At 38.5% G+C, this 20,032-nt stretch overlaps 1 protein-coding gene and 1 pseudogene across 4 annotated transcripts in view; one reads left to right on the forward strand and one right to left on the reverse strand.

The window, feature by feature from the left end:
• The window catches only part of BBS9 (Bardet-Biedl syndrome 9), a 359,579-nt gene that overhangs the window by 268,642 nt on the left and 70,905 nt on the right, over positions 1-20,032 (reverse strand). For all 4 annotated transcript variants that reach the window (XM_088797660.1, XM_019757307.3, XM_019757306.3 and 1 more), the window contains one exon: positions 4,439-4,613. In XM_088797660.1, the coding sequence (XP_088653786.1) occupies positions 4,439-4,613 (175 nt within the window). The remainder of the gene's footprint in view (positions 1-4,438; positions 4,614-20,032) is intronic.
• LOC109461223 (etoposide-induced protein 2.4 homolog pseudogene) lies at positions 8,434-13,932 on the forward strand (annotated as a pseudogene).

A 20,032-nucleotide genomic window follows, 5' to 3' on the forward strand; every position in this document is an offset into this window, starting at 1 on the left:
AAGCAACCAGAGGATGGGATGGATATTAATGAGATTGTTACAAAAATCCAAAGCTTCTGAGCCGTTTGAAGCTCCTTATATAACTACAAAGAGTTATTATTTCATCTGAGAAATAAATGAGCCCCTCAAGTGGCCTCATTAACATCAAAACTGCAGGCAGAGACACAGCCAAAATTGACTCCTGATTTCCAAATTCAGACCATTTCTCTTCCTGGAACACAGCTCAGAAGGGTATTTTATTACTAAACGTAACTGACAGTAAATTTAGATGATGACACACTTACACTAGCATCTCTTTTATGGTGGTTCCTTAAATCCTCTGAACTGTGACCCATAATGTACATGTAAATCTATTTCCAAAACCAAACAATTACAAGCAGCCTTGGAAATTCTGAAATAAAGAACAAAACTTGGATTTTCTTCTTACCACTCAAGAGTTCAGTGATATAAGCTAAAGACTAAGATGCCCCTTGTTGAGACTATTGAAGAATAATCAGGCCCAATGTAATAAGATTCATGGCAGAGCGTCACACATGCTTCTCAGAGCAGAAAGTAGGAATCACAAAGACAGTCAAGTTCAGGTGAACAGTGGTGCTTTTTGACCCAACAACCACAAATGCTTAATAAGTTTTATGAAGCACCAACGACAAACTCAAACGTATAATTTAGTTCGCTTCTGCACCACATCGTAAAAACAGCAGCAAGTACCTAAAATATGGATTGAGGTGTCACAGAGTACAAAAGCAAACCCTCCCAAATCATTTATTTTCAAATAAAACATAGTTGCCAACTCACAGTCACCAGGAGATTTTGGAACCTCAATATTTAACTCGGGGAACTCTCCTAGAAATAGAACCTCTGGATACAGAGCCTTACTATGTTCATTTCAATGATAGCTAAAACATTCTCGATGCCAGAATCATTTTCATTGAAAGAAGCCATTAACAAAATAGAAACTTTCCTTATAAACTTTCACTCCTTCACCAAATCTTCGTTACACCTACTTTCAACAAGGTACAGTGAGAGGTATTGCCGGGGAATAGCAGGGACACAAAATCACTGCCATCAAGGAGCACTGAGCTCGGTCAAGAAGGAAAACAAGCAAATGTGTAACATCAATGACAGCATGAATAGTACAGAAAGAAGCAGAAAATTATTCCTCAAAGGAGCTGTTACTTACAGCCAGGTCAGGGAAGAACTAAAGGGAAACAGGAGGCTTCCAGACATGATTTTCATATGCAGAGGAAGAGGGAAGAACGTCACAGACAGAGTACAGCACGAGCGAAAGAGGAGAAAAAGAAGAGCCCTGGACAGATATGGAGAACACCAAATATTTCAATTTGGCAAGGGCCCAACGCTGGTGAAGAACACAATCTTCTTTTTAAAGTACTGTCCATTAAATTCAACAAATGCATTTTAAAATACTGATCTACATAGCCTATTATCTAGTTAGCAATGTTAGGAGCTACCATGTTTCCCTGAAAATAAGACCTAGCCGGACAATCAGCTCTAATGTGTCTTTTGGAGCAAAAATTAATATAAGACCCAGTCTTATTTTACTATAAGTCCTGGTATAATATAATATAAATAATATAATATAATATAATATAATATAATATAATATAATATAATATAATATAATATAATATACTGGGTCCTATATTAATTTTTGCTCCAAAAGACGCATTAGAGCTCATTGTCTGGCTAGGTCTTATTTTCGGGGAAACAGGGTACTTGCACTGCTTCAGGGGAAGTCCAGAGCAAAGAGGAGAGAAAAATAAAATTTTGTGCAAAATATACACAAGGTGTGATCAAACAATACAGTGAATGTTTTAATAAAAAAATTTGTTACAGTAAAAGGCACATTGCCATTAATCCTCCTCAAAATGCTCCCACTTACTTCGAACGAACAAACTTATCACATCGTTCTTGACACTTTCTGAAGCAGTTCTGGAAGTCCTCTTTCATGAGTCTCTTTAGCTGCGCTGTCATGGATGCCTCGATGTCCTGAATCATTTTGACTTTGGAGAAGAGCCAGAAGTCACACGATGCCACAGCCGGTGAATAAGGTGAATGAGGACACACTGTAATGTTTTCATTTGACAGAAATTGCCGTACCAGAAGCGATATGTAACATGGGTATTGTCATGATGGAGGATGATTTACGGCACACTTTAAAACACACCTTCTCTCAACCATAACTCACACCCCACTGACTGCACCAAACAAGTTGAAACTTGTCACACTCTGTTACTAAGGTTCCACGCTCCACTTCCTGTATTGAAGATCCCTGCCTTTCCATTGGATAGCACTCGGCAGCAGCATTCACCATATTTTGTGATCACAACAGAAAGGTTCCATGTCACACATGGGTTCTGGTATGGCAATTTCTGTCGAATAAAAACATTATGGTGTGTCCTCATCCACCTTATTCATCGGATCTGGCACCGTGCTTTCCAGGTGACTCATGCACACTAAAGTCTGAGACCCACGACCTTCCCTAGTGCCAATCTGAACATAATTGAGCCTATTTTAAAGTAACTAAATATCACTATGAAAAAGAAAAATGAATTATGTCTTAAAAGCCTTTTATACTAACTGATGGCATTCTATTGACTGATTATAAATATATTTAATGAAGCCTCCAAAGAACCTAGTTTTCATGCTTTCGCCCACCCTCAATTGCACCAAGGATTAACATTTAATTCAATCGATTAAACTTGAAGGCATATATACATACAACATACTATTTAATGGTATAAACCCTCTTGATTGTCACCATTTCACAATAATCACATACCTCACAGATTTTTACCATTATACAAGAGCCACATAATGGGTAAAGTGTGTATTTTTTAGTCCTATAGATGGAGATGAATTTAATAGCTTGATATATTGAATTACCACAGTTAAAACAGTGAAAGCTTCCATGGGATTACATTGACACATTAAGGAAGCCTACACATTGTTTCCTCATCCGATCACTCCTGGAGTTATTATCAAATTAATTCCTACGCACATATTTCAAAGTGTAAGTCATGGAGCATTCAAATCTTTGTATTGTGACCCCAGTGCAGCACTGCCAGTATCGCTGCTTGGCAGGACTTGAGGCACAGAACTGGGTGGAAAGCTGAAAAGCAGATCTCCTCAATATTGCTTAAGTTTTGGCAGGCCTGAATGTATTATACAGATATTTTTCTCAACCTCTCAAGGTAAATATAATGTTTTATTTATTGCCAGTAGCAATGCCACAATTCATTCATCTCCTTTGGACCAGAGCCATTGGAGTTATAGAAGGAATGTGACATAATGATACACTACCTCCGTCGGTTAACTTCTGCTTAGTCACAAAACATTTGCCTGTTTCCAGAGTTTTGAATCCTAGATGCCTTGACAATAATTCACAAAAGGTAGAGTGCCACTTATGAAGGGAAAGCTGCATTCACTTGCTATATACACAATATTGAAACTTGAAGACAAAAATTTACAGCTCTGGCCTGATGAATTTATATTTTCTTCCTGCCTTGGGAAAAATCTTACAGCCAAAAATAATACTGAAAAGCTATAATGAAGTGTTGCTTAGACGTCTGAAGTTCTAAATGTTGCCATCAGTAAGATAACAACAATAAAGTTACTGAAGACATGTAATCCTCCAACTCTATTTCTTTTCCCAGCATGGATTTCTACTTTCTTTTCCCCATTCTCCCTTCCAACAACAAAAAAAGACACCCTCCAAAAACTTAAAACCTTAATTTTTATTGAAATGTAGCCTGTAAAAGGAGAAAAAGATCTCTATCAAACACAATTCACCAAAATCAATAAGGATTTCTAGCAAAAAATCATAAAGTGTTTTCACAGGGTCATTTTCAGACTTCACTTCTAGTATGAACTGTCCTACTATAAACATTCATAACAACACTTGTATTTTTGGCCAGTATTCTTCCTGTTACATACATTCTTTTTTTGTCATAAAAAAAATCCATATATACATCTTTGTATCTGGCTTTTGTCATTCACACTGTGTCTTATTATTTATAATTCAGAGAACAGTCCCAATAATTACTGAGAATTTTCTATGGGGTGGCAACAGGGCACGCGTTTAATTATTTTTTAAAAGCTTGTCAAAATAGCCATTACCAACCACTTTACAGCCAGGATAAGGACACTGACCATCAAATAGCTGTGCAGAGCAAAATCACGATTCCAATCCAGGCCTGCCTCTCTCCAAACCCTCCTCTCAATCTCTGCACTAGTCTGCCTTTCAAATATTTTACAACATGTAAATGACACCTCTAAGTCACGACAATTCATTTTATCAAAGAAACCAGTCTCTTTTTCATTTGTAACATCTCAGTTGTTTGTGGAAAAGAATTAATCAGTAACATGACACACACAAAAAAATAAATCATGATTTCAAACATTCAACATCCAAACTTACTTGTAACTTTCCACTTGTCGGCAGGAAGAGACAGTAATGAAGGAATCTGTTCGGGAACTGTACGCAAGAGGACCAGGTAAAAGAGAACCAGGCAGAAAGCGTCCAAAAGCATAGCTTTCCTGTTCAAACACCATCAGCATCCCGTCCATAGACTGGATACAAATTAAATCTCGACCTACAGAAGAATTAGAGGAAATTAGATCGCCTGTTCTTTTTTTATAAATATAGTGGTTTTAATTTATCACTATCTACAACAAATATGACATAGTTAATTTTTTCCCTCACGGGGCAAAATGAGCAGTTCAAACTTTAAATTACAAACTGATGAGCAGTTTAAACTTTAAATTACAAACTGATGAAGTTATCAGGTTACTTTCTATCATATATACATTTCCCAATTTTTAAATGATTCAGATGATATCTATAACTTTAAATACATTTATTTACTGTATGCTAAAAACTCAACCTCAAGAAAATCCGTGAGAGCAACACACTGAGATGATGGTACTGATTATTTCTGTGATGCAGTATACCGCGGTCCCCGCAATCTGAGAAAGATCTAGGATATAACTTTTCATGTTCTACTAGTGTGGTTAGTGTATCAGGTAGGGAAGAAGCACATCAGAGAAAAACTAAGCTACTCCTTAAGGGAATAAACAAAAGGTCAATCCTCTAACTAATTTGTCTTCGCTAACCCATACTTACCATATATAGTACGTCCTGTAGTAACCGCCCCATCTTACTTTGGATAGCAGTGCCAACATAATATACTTAAATTCTGAAATTTAAAGAATATTTTGCTCAAAAATAAAATAAACTACATAGAAGTGGATGACATTCTTATTATTTTATCTAACTATTGGCACAAGGGCAATTTTTTAAAAGAATGGGATGCTGCCAGAGGGCTTTTTTTAAAAAGAAAATAAACTGAGATTCTGGGGTGTTTATTATCACAACACACTCTACCCCGTCTTGACTGATTCAATAATTCTATCACCTGATAGATACTCCAGGTTGAATACTGTCCTCAGCACATGACTGTTCACTAAACACACATCTGAACCATTCTGATGCTGTTGTGAAGAGAATTCTCTCAGTGCGCGGTAGGATTTGCAGTCACTGTTTTACATTTTTTTAAATCTAATATTTATCTACTACGCTTTTTAAAGGCTTCCAAAACAGGCATGAGTTTGTATGCAAGCTGTACAAGCGTATTCACAGAGATCTGTTGAGACAACGAGTATCTCATTGATGGAGAATTTAACTATTTAGCAATCTGCACCCAGCAAAAACAAAAAAGTATAAAAATGCCTCTAAATCGTCTAAAGAGATGCTGCAAAGTCTTTGTAATGAAATCGTGTGAACTTTTTATAGGAAGATTCCCAGGTCTCGACACTCAGGCATCAATTCTTCTTTTAATTATGGGCCTAACAATTGTAGTTCTCATAAACAGATTACGGATATCCCTGAAGCTTCAGCCTCCTCATTTGTAAAATGAGTATACTTGCATAAAAGCTCCAAAGTTAAAGATGTAAAAGTCTCTAACACTGTACAGCACACATAAAACACACAATAAATCGTAATGTTATTATGGTGTATTGTTACCTGCTTTCCCAGCCCAGAGAAAAGAAAATAGCAAATTAGAAAAGGTGTAAAGACACTTACACCTCTGAGCAGTGACAGCTATGGCCTAATAAAAAAGATGACAAAACATCTATAAAATACCTATCAAACAATTCAAAAAGGAATAACATTCTGAGCTCAGTGTAGGCACAACGACTAGCCCTAGACAGCTCAAAAGGAGAAATGTCATATTGTAATGGATTAGGAGTTATTAAATATATTTAATATAGTTTGGTATAGCTCAGTCATTTGCAACAGAGAACTTGTGGCAGAGATGCTAACTGCCACGAGTAGTCATTTTCTTTTAGTACTTGAGTTATCACACGGCACACAGCCATCTAGAATAAAGCCTTCACTTCCAGGCCTCTACTAGAGGCACAACATATGACTACATTCTTACCAATGAGATGAGAGCACAGGTAATATGTACAACATCCAAACATGTCCTTAAAAGGACTGACTAGCACCCCCTTCCCCTCTTCCGGGCACGATGGTAGGGCTGGAACAGCCATCTTGGCCTCAGAGATGGAAGGCACGTATTGAGTACAGCAGAGCCACCCTACAAGCCCTGGACCACTTTATCTCCAGGTGGTTAAATATGACAGAAATAAACATCTTCCTTATTTAAGCCATCATTAAGCCGGTTCTTTGTTAAAGCAATCAAACCTGTATTTAAATAACACAGAACTAATCTGAGTCTAAAGATCCATCCAGTATTGATGACTCTTAGAATTTAGTTTCACTTGATTGGATCCTGGTACCAAAAAACAACCAAGAATAGAAGACCCTGGGACAACAGCAGAAATTGGAATATGACTACATGTTACATAACAGGAATTATTGTTAATTTTCTTTAAGTGTGATCTTGGAATTGGAATTACATAAGACAGTGTTCTTATTGGGAGATGTGTGCTGTAATATTTATGGGTGAAGTGGTACAAGATCTGTAACTTACATTCAAATGGTTCATCAAAAAAGGGTGTGTGTGTGTGTGTGTGTGTGTGTGTGTGTGTACATTTTTAACTATTGAGTCTAGATTGTGGAAACATGAATGTTAATGGTTACTTTTTCTGATATTTAAATTTTTTCATAATAAAAAGGTAGACCAATAAAGTCTTTAAATGTATGTCTTTTGTATACTAATGTACTTTTTTAACAATCAAGAGGGAACTGACCGTTAGTGAATTGAGTGGGACCTAGAAGGAGAGCAATAAATTTAATCTTAATAAGTCAAGAATCAGACAAGAAACCTAATCAATGAAACACTTACACAATGGCATTGGTTTTGGGGGGAGGATATTACTGTAAACAAATATACTCTTGACATCTGTATTATTAAAGAGTGTGAGGTCAGAGCATGTGTATTTCCAAGCAGAAGTATCAATAAAATTTGAGTTCATTTCGATATGTTGAACATCACTGAACCACAAAATTTCAATTTCCCAAAGACCTCAAAGAAGTGGTCCTCCAAGTGTGGCTCTCAGACCGCCTGCAACGGCTTAGCTGAGATACTTCTTAGAAATGCAAATTCTAGGGTCCCACTCTAGATCTACTGAGACAGAAACTCTGGTGTTAGGACCCAGAAATTCTGGGTTTTAAGAAGCCCTACAGCCTATCTGATGAATACAAAAATGTGAGAACCACTGCCTTAGCACAGTATGACAAACAGCTAGAAGCTAAAGAAAACTTGAGCCCCAGAGGAATCTTGGCTCCTTAGCATGCAATATGAGGTCTTATTTCCTAAAATTCTAGCAATATAGAGGAGAGTACTTGATATACTGTAATGTTTATGTTTTAGAGTCAGATAATCTGGGTTTGAGTCCAGCTCCACCAATTACTAGCTGTGAGTTTGGGCTCAAGTTTCATTATCTACAAGATGGTGCACCTACTTTAGTTAGTTGTGAGAGTTAAATGAAGCAATATATGGACACTAGATCCAACAGATAGTAAATACACCATCATGTTATTATTTTATAATCATTGTCTAAGTCTCATACTACGTGTTGTATTAATGTTGAACTGCTGTTTTCCACAAACATTTTAGATGGTACCTGCTTCCTTGCTTTTGCTTATATTTTCACCTTTCCCCAAAACACTCTTTCACTTTTCTTCTCCTGGTCTAATAAACATTTGCTAGTTGCCTCCTGGTCATCCAGTCCCCTCTGCTCTCATCTTTAGCCATGAGGTTTGAATGAGACTGACTTTATTCTAAGCTGGAGGGTAGCCCTGACTTACGTAAATCAATTAGTATCCCACTAGTGACAGTGATTGGTTCAGGGATGGGTATAATTTATAGCCAATGAGAGAAACTAAATCCTTCGATTAAGCTAGATGGAACTAGAGAGAAACTTACTCTCCCCGCTTGTAGAGAAATGGGTGACGAGGATAAGGTATGGAGTCACAAGGCCATTTGGATCGTACAGGTTGAATCAGTGCATCAAGCCTCACCTGCAGCCAAACCTACCTATGAACATTACAGGCAACAGATTCCCATAAATATTGAAGCCACTTTGAGCTGGGTCTCTGTCCCTAAATCAAGTGGATCAACCTGTTTGTCCTCTGATTGACATCACAGGCCGGGGCTCATGTCTTCCCAGAAGTCTCCTCTTTCCCCCTCAACCGCCCTCCATCTGTGAGCCCACAGACCCCATCCTTACCTCCACCTTATACCTAATCATCGATTGAAATGGTCAGGTTTTGTGTTTTTCGCTCACCCTAGACTAAACTCAAAAGCAGGAACCAAATCTTACTCATCTTTGTAAATCCAAAAACTATAAAATGCCTGCCTGGCACGTAGGAGATACACTAATAAATGTCTGTTAAGCTGAAGTAAGCTAGGCAAAATAATTTATTCATCTCCAGCTCGATTTGCTGAGATTTTATTCTATGTGTTTCACATACTGCATTTAAAGTAAGTAAAAAATGCTTTATTTATTACCATCCTGGCTGCTGACATTTAGAAAAATGTAGGGATCAATCCAAAACATTACTCAAAAATAAATAAATAAATCCTTCAAATCACTGTTTTGGAAGCCACTTCAGAATACATACCAGAGGCTCCCCTTACAGATAATGGGAACAGAAAGAACAGTCCAAAGAATCCATGAAAGTTTTGTAGTTCTGATAGAACAGAGCCAACAGGAAGCCTTCATAAAAGCAATGTGATTTCAGGAGCTATTTCAACGACCCAGCCATGAACCATACTCAAAGGTACCTCACCACATGCTCAGTGTTATATTAGGAGCTGTAAGAACTATTGAACAACAGCAATAATAACTACTATTGCCATTTACTGAGCACCTGTTACATTCCTGCCTTTGAGCTAAACATTTATCCAGCCTATTAGCTATAATATTTAATAACTCTAAAAGGTGGACAATTGTCCCATTTTACACATGAGAAGACTGAAACCCACACAGCCTTAAATAATTTGTCTAATGTCAAAGAGTTAGAAAATGACAGAGCTAGTACTCAAATCGGAATCCATCTGGCTCCACTATACCTCCATGTTCCCTGGGAGGTTCCATCATGCCACACTGGATCCATTTTCTCAAAATAATATCAGTTAAGATAGACAATCTAAACGACGTGAAACAGACTAAGCACTACTCCAGAAAATCCAAGAGCTTAATTACAGTGAACGTCCTGGGAAAGGCTTCATGACAGAGGCAGGATGCATCCTAGCCTGAGAAGGGTAGGTAGAGTGAACAGGGGTCAAAGGTAAAAGTAGAGGAAATTTCTGGGAGGGAAAAGAAACATATTAGAAAACCATGCAGAGGCAGTCAGACTTGATCCACTGAATGAATCAAGTTTTACCAACAGGATATAAAACGCAAAAGCAAGAGATTGAAAAGATGACAATATCTTAATGATGTTTCCTCAGAAAGTATGTACAAAGAAACTGTACAGTGAAAAATAAAATATCTTTTAAAGTTAAAATAATTAGGAAGGTTGGAGATTTCACCAGAATTTAAAATCTGGATATTTATCCTATTGATCTTCACCATGATGAGAGAAAAATAACCGTTGTGATTTGCAAGATCTAGGAACAAACTGAGCAAGGGCCTACCAAAACCATTCTGAAAGGATTCTGGAAATCAGCATTTTTCGTTTTCAAAAGCAAAGAAAAATTTTTGTGCCTGTGGGGCAGAGGGGTGGAGACAGGAAAGTTCCATTATGGCAGACTCCTGAAATGAATACTTATTAAATAGTGTGTCTCATTTCCTGGTGTTAAAATATCATGTAGTCAAAGCTTTAACATGATACATAAACTGGTAATCAATCACATGTCAAACTGACTCCTAGATTCACAGTTCTTTCTACTAAATTAGTCTATTCACGCAAATGGTGTGTAGCAGTGTGTGCGTGTGTCCGCATGCGCACGCGTGTGTCCATGCCCAGAAGTTCTTTCTACCATGCATAACCCAGAGCATTTTCCATCTTTCATTATTATAGCCAACAAGGGCCCTTGGAGCCTCACTCCTGAATACCATTTCCTCCATTTCTCTGCCCTTTTTCTTCCTGTGGAATCTATGCAGCAGAGTAAGTGGAGTGGCATGAAAGAAGACTACCATTACTCAGCATGCTACATGCTTTCTGAATCTCTCTATGCTCATATTTCTTTTACACATTGAGTAAAAACACAAGTGAAGAAATGCAAACGTGACCTGTGGCCAAGCATATATTGCAGTTCAGCATGCAGCTGTCAAAAACACTTGGTCTTTCTCCAAGTCTGAAAAACACATGAAAAACAGCTGTATAGGTAGTCAAAAAGGCAGACAGGAAACATCAAGAGGCTGATACATAAGAACAGAAGAGTCCAAAAGTCTGTGGAACTTCCGCTGGTTTTACACACCCTTGGAAAAATTTTTGTTGTTGTTGTTACATAAAAACTGAAACACTAACTCATTAATTTTTATTGCAAACCTAACTCAAAAATGATATAACATGTTTGCTATGAGCAAGGACATAAAAATGTTCAGAGTAGGATTTCAACACATACTTACTTAAAAACAAATGGTAGATGGATTTGAAGGATTGTAAACTTACCATTAAATGTCATTTTTGTGCTTTTTCGCTCATATTGTCATATAAATAAAACTGCCACCATTGTTTTGAGATGCATGGTACTATTTGGCTATGCTTGATAATTAATAATTGGTAATTAATTGAATAAAAATAGTTAGCTTCTTTCTTATTACTCTCTCCCTCATATTCTATTTTATTGCTCATTCTAAAAGTAATTAGTGCCTGATAATAATGCAATATGCAAGTAGATTCTAGGCTTAAAACCTTGGATGTAATTTAAATTTTAAAGCCTTAAGCAAACAGAGTAAATCAATAAATAGAATACACGTGTTGGGCTCAGTAACTAATTTTAAAATATGTACCAAGGAAAAATTACACAAATTCTCAACTATTATTCAAGTGTTACTCCAATAAATAACTTTGTGAGACTAATTACTTTAAGACTCGAGAAAATAAAAATTGGGTCTACATACTAACTCTTCCTCTGAACTTGCCTTTTGACATTTTAATGTGTCTCATTTTCATAGGAACTTTAATAGCCTTACAAAGACCACTAGTGTGTGTTCCACCAAGCTATTTATCACAATTTTCCCCCCTAAACTGTGAACAAGGTTAATAACATATTATAAAGAAATTACAACCATTCATTAAATTAGCATTTTATGTGATGGATTCAATATGAATGCAAAGTTAGAGTTTAAAAAGCCCTAACCATTATACTATCACTTGCATCCACAAAATGCTGGGTGAATTAGTTTGTCAGATGCAATGGTCATGAAAGGCTTGATAACTTTCTCTGGAACTCAAATTCATTCAGCAGATTCCACGACCATTCACTGTATACCTAGTATGTGCTAGTAGCATAGACATAGTCACTTCCCGCAGAAATGTCAGTGGCTACGGGAATTAAACAATTAAATATTACAGCAATGTAAGAACAGAGGCACATTAAAATAACGTAAAAGCCTATGGGAGCATGCTAAACCGTGTCTGGGAGCATCAAGAACAGAGAGAACACACTTGGGTCACGCAGGTTGAGGAAGAGTTCGGCCGTCAGAGGAGCAAAAGCACACCAGGCCCAGAGACAAGGAACAGGAGCGCTGTGTTTGGATAGGAGGAGTGAGGTCAGTGAACTCTGGGTGGGGGAGGGGTGCTGGGGGGAGGAAGACACCGCTGATGAAGATGGCAGGCATGCACCTCAGAACTGACAGCAAAGCAGCAACTTGAGACTGAATGCGCTGCGTTCTTATTTTAGTCCTGAAAGCTATACTCGTGTCCTCATTGGTAAAGCACTGGTCTGAAGAGAAGATGACATGATGCTGCTACGATAAAAAACACTAAAAAGACTGCATGCTGCCTGGTACCTGCATTCAACAAATAGTAAGTCAATGACAGTACTGGATTTCCCTACTTCCTACCAAGCAAATTATGTGCGAAACTTAAAATTGAGGGGTGAAATCCTCCCGAGCAAAAAGGATAAAATGTAACGTGAGACGCACACACGCATCAGAATTTCATCCTTTTTTGCCAAAGGAAAGGTCTTTTAAGATTGAAGAACTATGGAACCTATGGCCCTGGGAGCACGACCTGGTGGTCAGTGGGCGAGGGGTGGGGCAGGCTGGGCCTGAGCCCAGAGGCGGGGCTGCCGGGTCCTTTATGGTGAAAGCTTTTGAAATGCTTCACACTCCTCTGTGTACTTGGTAGTTTGAGTGGTGAAGAGATTGGCTGACAGTGTCAAAACCTTTCTCCAGGACCTTGCCAAGGGAATCAAAGACTCCACCTGGGGAATGTGTACCATCTCCAAGCTAGACGCTCGAATTCAGCGAGAGAGGAGCAGCGTGGAAGAAGAGTAAATAGCGTCATAGCGCAGAGGAGAGCCCAGAGCACGGAGAGGAAGCAGCAGAGGGAGCCACGGATTGTTGGACACTTGCAGTGCTGCGCTTGGAAGGGCGGAGTATTTTGGCTCAGTCTCTTCTTGTTTTTTCGCAGGTTTATTCCTGTGCTTCCGTCACTAACAGCCCAAATTATTGGTGATCCGTCACTATATGCAGATGTTTGGTCGTCGCTGGAATTCTTCCTCCTATATCAATTTTCAGATGCTCCCCGTTTGTGCTTAGCAAAGTTGTGAATGCCATTTGATTTCAAGATACAGCTAATGGCGGCATTCAAGGCTCCAGGGAGGAAGCCTCACCCGTTCCCTAGCGTCAGCTGATATGCTTTTCAACCTTCTGCTGCAGGCTCCTTTCCTCACCCAGGGGACGTTTGTCAGTCTCTTCCCATCCATTTTGTTGGTCAGCTGGTTACTCCCCTGCATGTGTCCCTTCTCTACTCACTAACTGCTTTGAATACGGCTGGTTCCATACATACACAGTGGTTGTCAAACACAGAGTGGAACTGGCCTGACTACTTTGGATCTGGTTTGCCCTTGGCTTTCCTCACAGCAGTGCAGTCCTCCATCATCAGTGGCTGCCTCTTCTCTATTCTCTTTCCTTTACTCATCATCAGGGCCAATGAAGCAAAGACCCCTGGCAAAACGCCCCTTTTCCTCTTTGGTGGTTTTCTTAAGCAACAGACTGCAGTCTGGCCTGAGTAGCCCAACCTCTGCAGAGAAGATCCCTTTACCGCATCTGTCACCTACCAAACCTAAGGCTGCACAGGCCACTGAGGCACCTGCCACCCAGAGGGGATGTGTGAGATCGGACGGAGGCTGTGGAGCAATTCCCTTGGTCACCTCTCCGCCAGGGAAGGCACGACCCACGCTGCCAAGGGCCCTCTGCATGTTCCCATCTTGCAGAGGAACTAGGATTTCTGTCTCTGGTACACAGAAGGCACACTCTTCCTGACACCAATATGTGGATTTTTAACACCGTGAGTCTGAAAGGTCCACAGCCTTTCCTGCAGCTCTTTTCTAGCATTTGCCAGCCCCGGGACTGGGCTGATTTGAATACTTTTCCTCCCTGTGCCATTTACCCTCCTACCTCCCCTTCTTGCCTTCCACCACCCTTGATGAATGGATTTCATCAATCTATGATAGCTGCTGTGTTTTGTGGACCTGTTGTTTTTGTTGTTTTCTGTGAAGCACACACATGGGATGTGGGAGGCCAGAGTATCTCAGTGGCTCCCGGTCACTCCCGTTAGAGCCGTCACTGTCCTGTTTCTTGTGAGTCACGTTAGATTTGGGTCTCTTGCTCCACTGCAGAAAACAGGCCTGGAGGGCTGGGACAGGAAGAAAGACCTCATAGCCAGACCTGCTGGGTTTTGAGGAGTGGTTTTTCTTCCCGTTGAAGGGGAAAAGGCCTTTTTCACTGGTACATTAAAAGTTCCTTAACTACAGGGAGGTACCAATTTTGGACAAGTGCCACTGCAACACAGCATGCTCAGAGAACCTGAACTTTTAAACTCCGGGAGTCTGAAATTTACTGTCCGCCACTGTTGGGTCTGTCTAGTGTGTCAAAAGAATATTGGGTGCTGCAAATAGGAACTGAAGGGGTAAGCTTATAAAACCCACCAAACCTGTGATTGGTTAGTGTTTTCCTGTCATTTTAAAGAGACTAAATATGAAGGGAGGGAGGGGGTAGATGTCAAAACATTTGTACAATTGTAAAATGTCACAATTAAATGTAGCTGGTTCCCCGCTCCCAAAAAAGAAAAAGAAACGATGGAAAAACTCTCAAAACTTAGGTCTGTGTGAACTGCTGGCTATTCGAGATGAGTTTCTGCCTATTTTAAATTTACTTTCCTCAGAACAACAATTTCCCTAACATAACGACTGAAATCTCTAAAGAAGTATATAAAGTATATAGTGAGTGCACCAGAAAGCCCTATCTGGGAATGAGCTATTTCTGCCTTCACACCCTCCCCGCAACACACACACACACACACACACACACACACACACACACACACACATACACACACACACACACGTCCATATTCTTCCCCCACCCTCTCTTTTAATGATATTTATAACATATTTATTTTATTGATTTTATAAGAACATTTAAGAAAATTCTTAAAGTGTGAGTATAAAGTTGGGGGTATAATTTTGTTTTCAAATAACTAGTTTCAAAGTGAAGTACATTTCTCAATGTGATAACCAGTCAGATAAGAAACCCAGAGGAACCACCCTTACTTCCTCCGAAATATTGAAAAACAGAAAAAAATTTAAACACCTCTTTATTTTGTACAACTATTCCTCATTTGCTATATTATCAGTCCCATAAAGCAATAACTCCAAAAGCTAAATATTTTCTTTTTCTATGTTAACCCTCTTAATTGTAAAATCATCAGTGTATCCAAAGATGGAACAAGAAAACACTATAGAATTCACTGTAGCCAATTAAATTATGTTGTGAAAAAAATAACTAAAGTCAGGAAATTCTCAGCTGAGGTTCGCCTTTATCTAAACTCATATAATTTTAAAAGGCAAATCAAAATGAATTAGGGATAATGCCAATGGTGACTTCAAACTGCCTCAACTGTCAATTCTCATCACAAAGTTCAACGTGCCCTTTAACCATTGTTTGGTTTATTCAATTTCCTTGGATTCTTCTAGAAGAAGAAGTTAAAATACCGTATTTTTAATAAATGTCATAAAAACAAATACATCAAAGTAACCATCTTACTATATACCGGGGATGGCAAAAAAATGTATACACATGACATGTATTCATCTTTTGTTATTGGTATATTTTGAGTATTGCATTTTTAATACAGTTTTTCCTTTCTTAAAATGTGTATACATCTTTTTGGCACCCTCAGTAGAGATGCAATCATGTTATCAACACACTCAAAAACAGCAAATGTATTCTAGTCTCTCCAGAAATAAGTACAAATTAACGGGCTGGATGTGCACAGAGCTCTTCAGCTTCTCTGCTAAAGGAACCTGGAGAACTCCCGCTCACCCAGTCCCAACCACCAAACACTTGCGGTAACATAAGCATTAGGTGCCCTCACGGGTTTGTTAGCCTAGTTCAATTCACCTCAGTGCCACTTCCCCACCTTGGCCTCCCAAAATCCTCTACACATCCTCAATCCCCAGGATCCAATCCCACCACTTCAAAACCTTCTCCAATGCCCTTCAGATATAAATAACCCACTCTCCTTCTATTCTTTCTTGGTATGCGCTGCAGCGCTCCGTTAGTACTAACAATATGTTTCCTAATGATACAGCTGAATTTGGTATATTGATCTCCCCTCCCCAACTTCCATAATTGAAGCATAAAATCCTTAAAGATAAGTCTATTTTCTTTTCATTGTCTGGCTCACAATCCCTTATATGTTGGTGCTCCAGAAATATCTGTTCAAGTCAACTGAACCTTATTGAAAGTAAAAAACCACATCAAACTGTAGAAGTAGGTACCAGAATGTGCCAAGATGTTTAACAATATCACCATATTCACATGAAAACCCCTTGAGATCTGGCCTTAATCAGCACACCCAACAGTCCTAGTATATAGTAGAGCTCAAAAAATTTTGATTGAATGAATGAATGAATAGCATCACAGTGAAAATGGTATGGTAAAGGCCCTGAAATAATTAGTTGTAATGTGTGACATTTAAGAAACTGGAATTCCAAATTATTTTAGGGCTTAGTACTACGTCAAAAGACAAAGTACTCATCATCTTCCCTACATTAGACTCACTAAGAAATATTAAGAAGCAAGAGGAGTACAACTGTGCTCTTAAGAAAGATGTAACTGTGCTCTTAGGATAGATAAAGCCTAATGGAAAGACACAGGAAACAAAGGTGGGATGCAAGAGGACCCCCAAAAGGAAAATACATAAATGAGTGGGGAAATCACTCAACCACGGAGAATAAACTGTGGAAGCCTAAAGAGATACCAAAGGTACAGAACGAATGATGTTTACACCCATCAGTATTATACGAGGTCTGACAATTAAGTCTACGAACTCATCCTAGAGAAAGTACTACATACCTCATTGCTGAATATCACTATGGTCACCTTCAAAGTACTCCCCTTGGGAAGCTATGCACTGATGTCAGTGCCTAGTCCACCCTTCTAAGCAATTTTGGAACTCTTTTTCTGGAATGGCCATCAGAGCTGTCGTCCTATCACCCTTGATGTCCTGAATGTCATCAAAATGTCTTCCTTTCAATATTTCCTTTATCTTCAGGTAAAGAAAGAAGTCATTGGGGGCCAGATCAAGTGAGTAGGGAGGGTGTTTCAATACAGTTATTTGTTTACTGGCTAAAAATCCCTCACAGACAGTTCCATGTGAGCTGGTGCATTGTCGTGATGCAAGAACCATGAATTGTTGGCGAAACGTTCACGTAGTCTAACTTTCACGCAGCCTTTTCAGCACTTCCAAATAGTAACCTTGGTTAACTGTTTGTCCAGTTGGTACAAATTCATAATGGATAATCCCTCTGATATCAAAAATAGGTTAGCAACATCGTTGCAACAAATTCGCAAACTTAGTTGTCTGACCTCGTATAAAAGGCCAGCTTCAAAAACATGTGCAGAATAAACCTTAAAGCTTTAGTAATTACTAGCACCCTGGTACAAAGTATTTTTCTGGGTAATACAAATCAAGGGAATACCAGCAGGAAGAGTACCCCAAAAGGGGTACTGAATAGGATACTCTCTGGCTGTTCCCTGTTCCCAGAGCAGGATGGTATATCATAAAGGAACAAACTGAGCAAATATGGGGAAAGTATCGGATTGAAGTATTAATATGTGGTGGAAAGAGCAATGATTTTGAATCAGAAAGCCAAGATGATAAAGTTTTGAATCTGGCTCTGACACATCCTAGATATGTTACTTTGGCTACTTTGTTTAATTTCATCCAGTGTGTTTCTTCACATGAAAAATAAATCTTATCACAACATTTATACCCCAGTGGGTTGCTATGAAAATTAAAGAAGGGAACATATAAACCATGCAGTTTAGCACCTGGAACATGGGAGGAATGTACGCCAATTTTAATCCCAAATCTAGTACATTTAAGAAAAAGAATCAAACGACTTTCCCTACTAACTACACTGACCTGTATCTTGGATATAAGATAATTTAGTCATTAAGTCTCACTTTTTAGGTATAAAAGGGTAGACCACATCTCAGAGGAAAGTTGGGACAAAAGGTAAGCAGGTAATTGGAAATTATTTAGTTCAGAAATCCCCATCTTAATAAAGATGTTAGAGAACTTGCTGAAGGAGTGAGTCTCAGGCTCTTGGATTTCACTGATTAATAAAATTTCAGAAACTACAGAGGGTGCCAAAAAATGTGTACACATTTTAAGAAAGGAAAGAACTGTATTAAAATCGTAATACTCAATGAATAACAACAAAAGATGAATATAAGTCATGTGTATACATTTTTTAGCACCCCCAGTATTGGGGAACCATTATAGGGTAGTCAACCTTGTTAAGTGCCCAATCAGGAAATTTTTTAAAAACACAGACTATCATCACCAACATTTTCTACAAAGACAATATAATACAAACAAGGAGAAAGTAGAAAATGTGAGCACTAAGTACAATCCTTTAATTGAACAAAATTTAACATCATGAAAAATTCGGTACCTTAGCTAATGTTTTTTTCATTACCTTAAGACCATTCAGAAATTTAACAGGGGGTGGCATTTGAGGATCACTATTTTATCCCAGCATCAACCACTTTCAAAGAACTGCCCAACTAGCACTTAAGAACCACTGTTATAAAGAACTCAGAAAACAAGGACCAAAAGGTTTTCCTTTATAGGAACAAAGGAAAAACTGGTTCCAAAACCCATTCAGGTCCAGGTGAGACAACAAACATTTCCCATAAATATGCTGGCTCTTTACAGACTCACCACTGGCAAGACTTCTGGAACCAAAAAAGTGAAGCAAAGGCTCCCTCTGCTGACAAGTAGACAAAGAATCTAATTTTATCAAAAGACAAATGACTTTTTTAAAATCTTCACCATACTGATTGGATATTACATGGGCTTTGACTATTTTCTATCAAAGACTCGTTTTACTTTATACCCTAACACACTGGAATATAGTTCCATCTGTTACAAATGTGAAAGGCATGTATAACATGGTGACACTCCTGGTATACAATTCAATAAATCTGTCTAAACCAGCTTTCAAATTTCTTGGTTTCTGCTCTATGACCTAAAGGTTAACTGAGCTATAATGTCATACAAAAAGGAAATTAAAGAAGGCCAAAAAAAGTTGAGTTAGGTTTCAAGAGATTACGTAGAACAAAGGTAATAATCAATGAATGCACTGATGACCTCTGACAGATGTCTAATGAGATTAACAGAAGCAAATTAAAGACTCCAAAATTAACCATAATAGCAGTTTACAAGCACTAGCCCATACATTATTGGCACATCCAACTCTAGCAACTATTCTGTAACGTGGGAAGGTCAAGAACTATTGTTCTCATTCAAATATGGAAAGACCTAAGGCTCGGGGCGGTTCAGTGATTGGTTGAGGACACACAACTGGTAAGCAGCGGGGCAGGAACTCAACCCTACACGCATTCTCATCTCCGACCTGTTTCTCTAACTAAAAACTGTGCATAAAGTAGGCAGCCTGATGACATAACGTGTAAATTCCCTGCTGATTTCAAATTCAATATGGCCTTACCATCATCACTGCACTTTGTACGCTCATAAGCAACATCAGATTTAAATATAAAATAATAAATATTTCACTTCGGCAGACAAAACTTGATATAGCTACTTGCGGAATTCTTTGTTATAATTTATGTATTTATTCTTGTCTTGTTTCCAAAAGAATTGCTTGCAAAGATAAATAAAATTCAACACATGGTAAAAGAAGTAGATAAGAACAGCAAATAAAACCCTGATTCCCCCACTAAAAATATTACAGAAAATGTTTGTTAAAAGCAGCATTTCTAAGTACATCAATATGTGCCCAAATAAAAGGAAATAAAAGTTCAGAAGCCAAACACCAAGTGAAGGTTG

This window comes from Rhinolophus sinicus, chromosome 4 (genome assembly GCF_057876585.1).
Source record: "Rhinolophus sinicus isolate RSI-liver-muscle chromosome 4, RSI-T2T, whole genome shotgun sequence".
Taxonomy (NCBI): domain Eukaryota; kingdom Metazoa; phylum Chordata; class Mammalia; order Chiroptera; family Rhinolophidae; genus Rhinolophus; species Rhinolophus sinicus.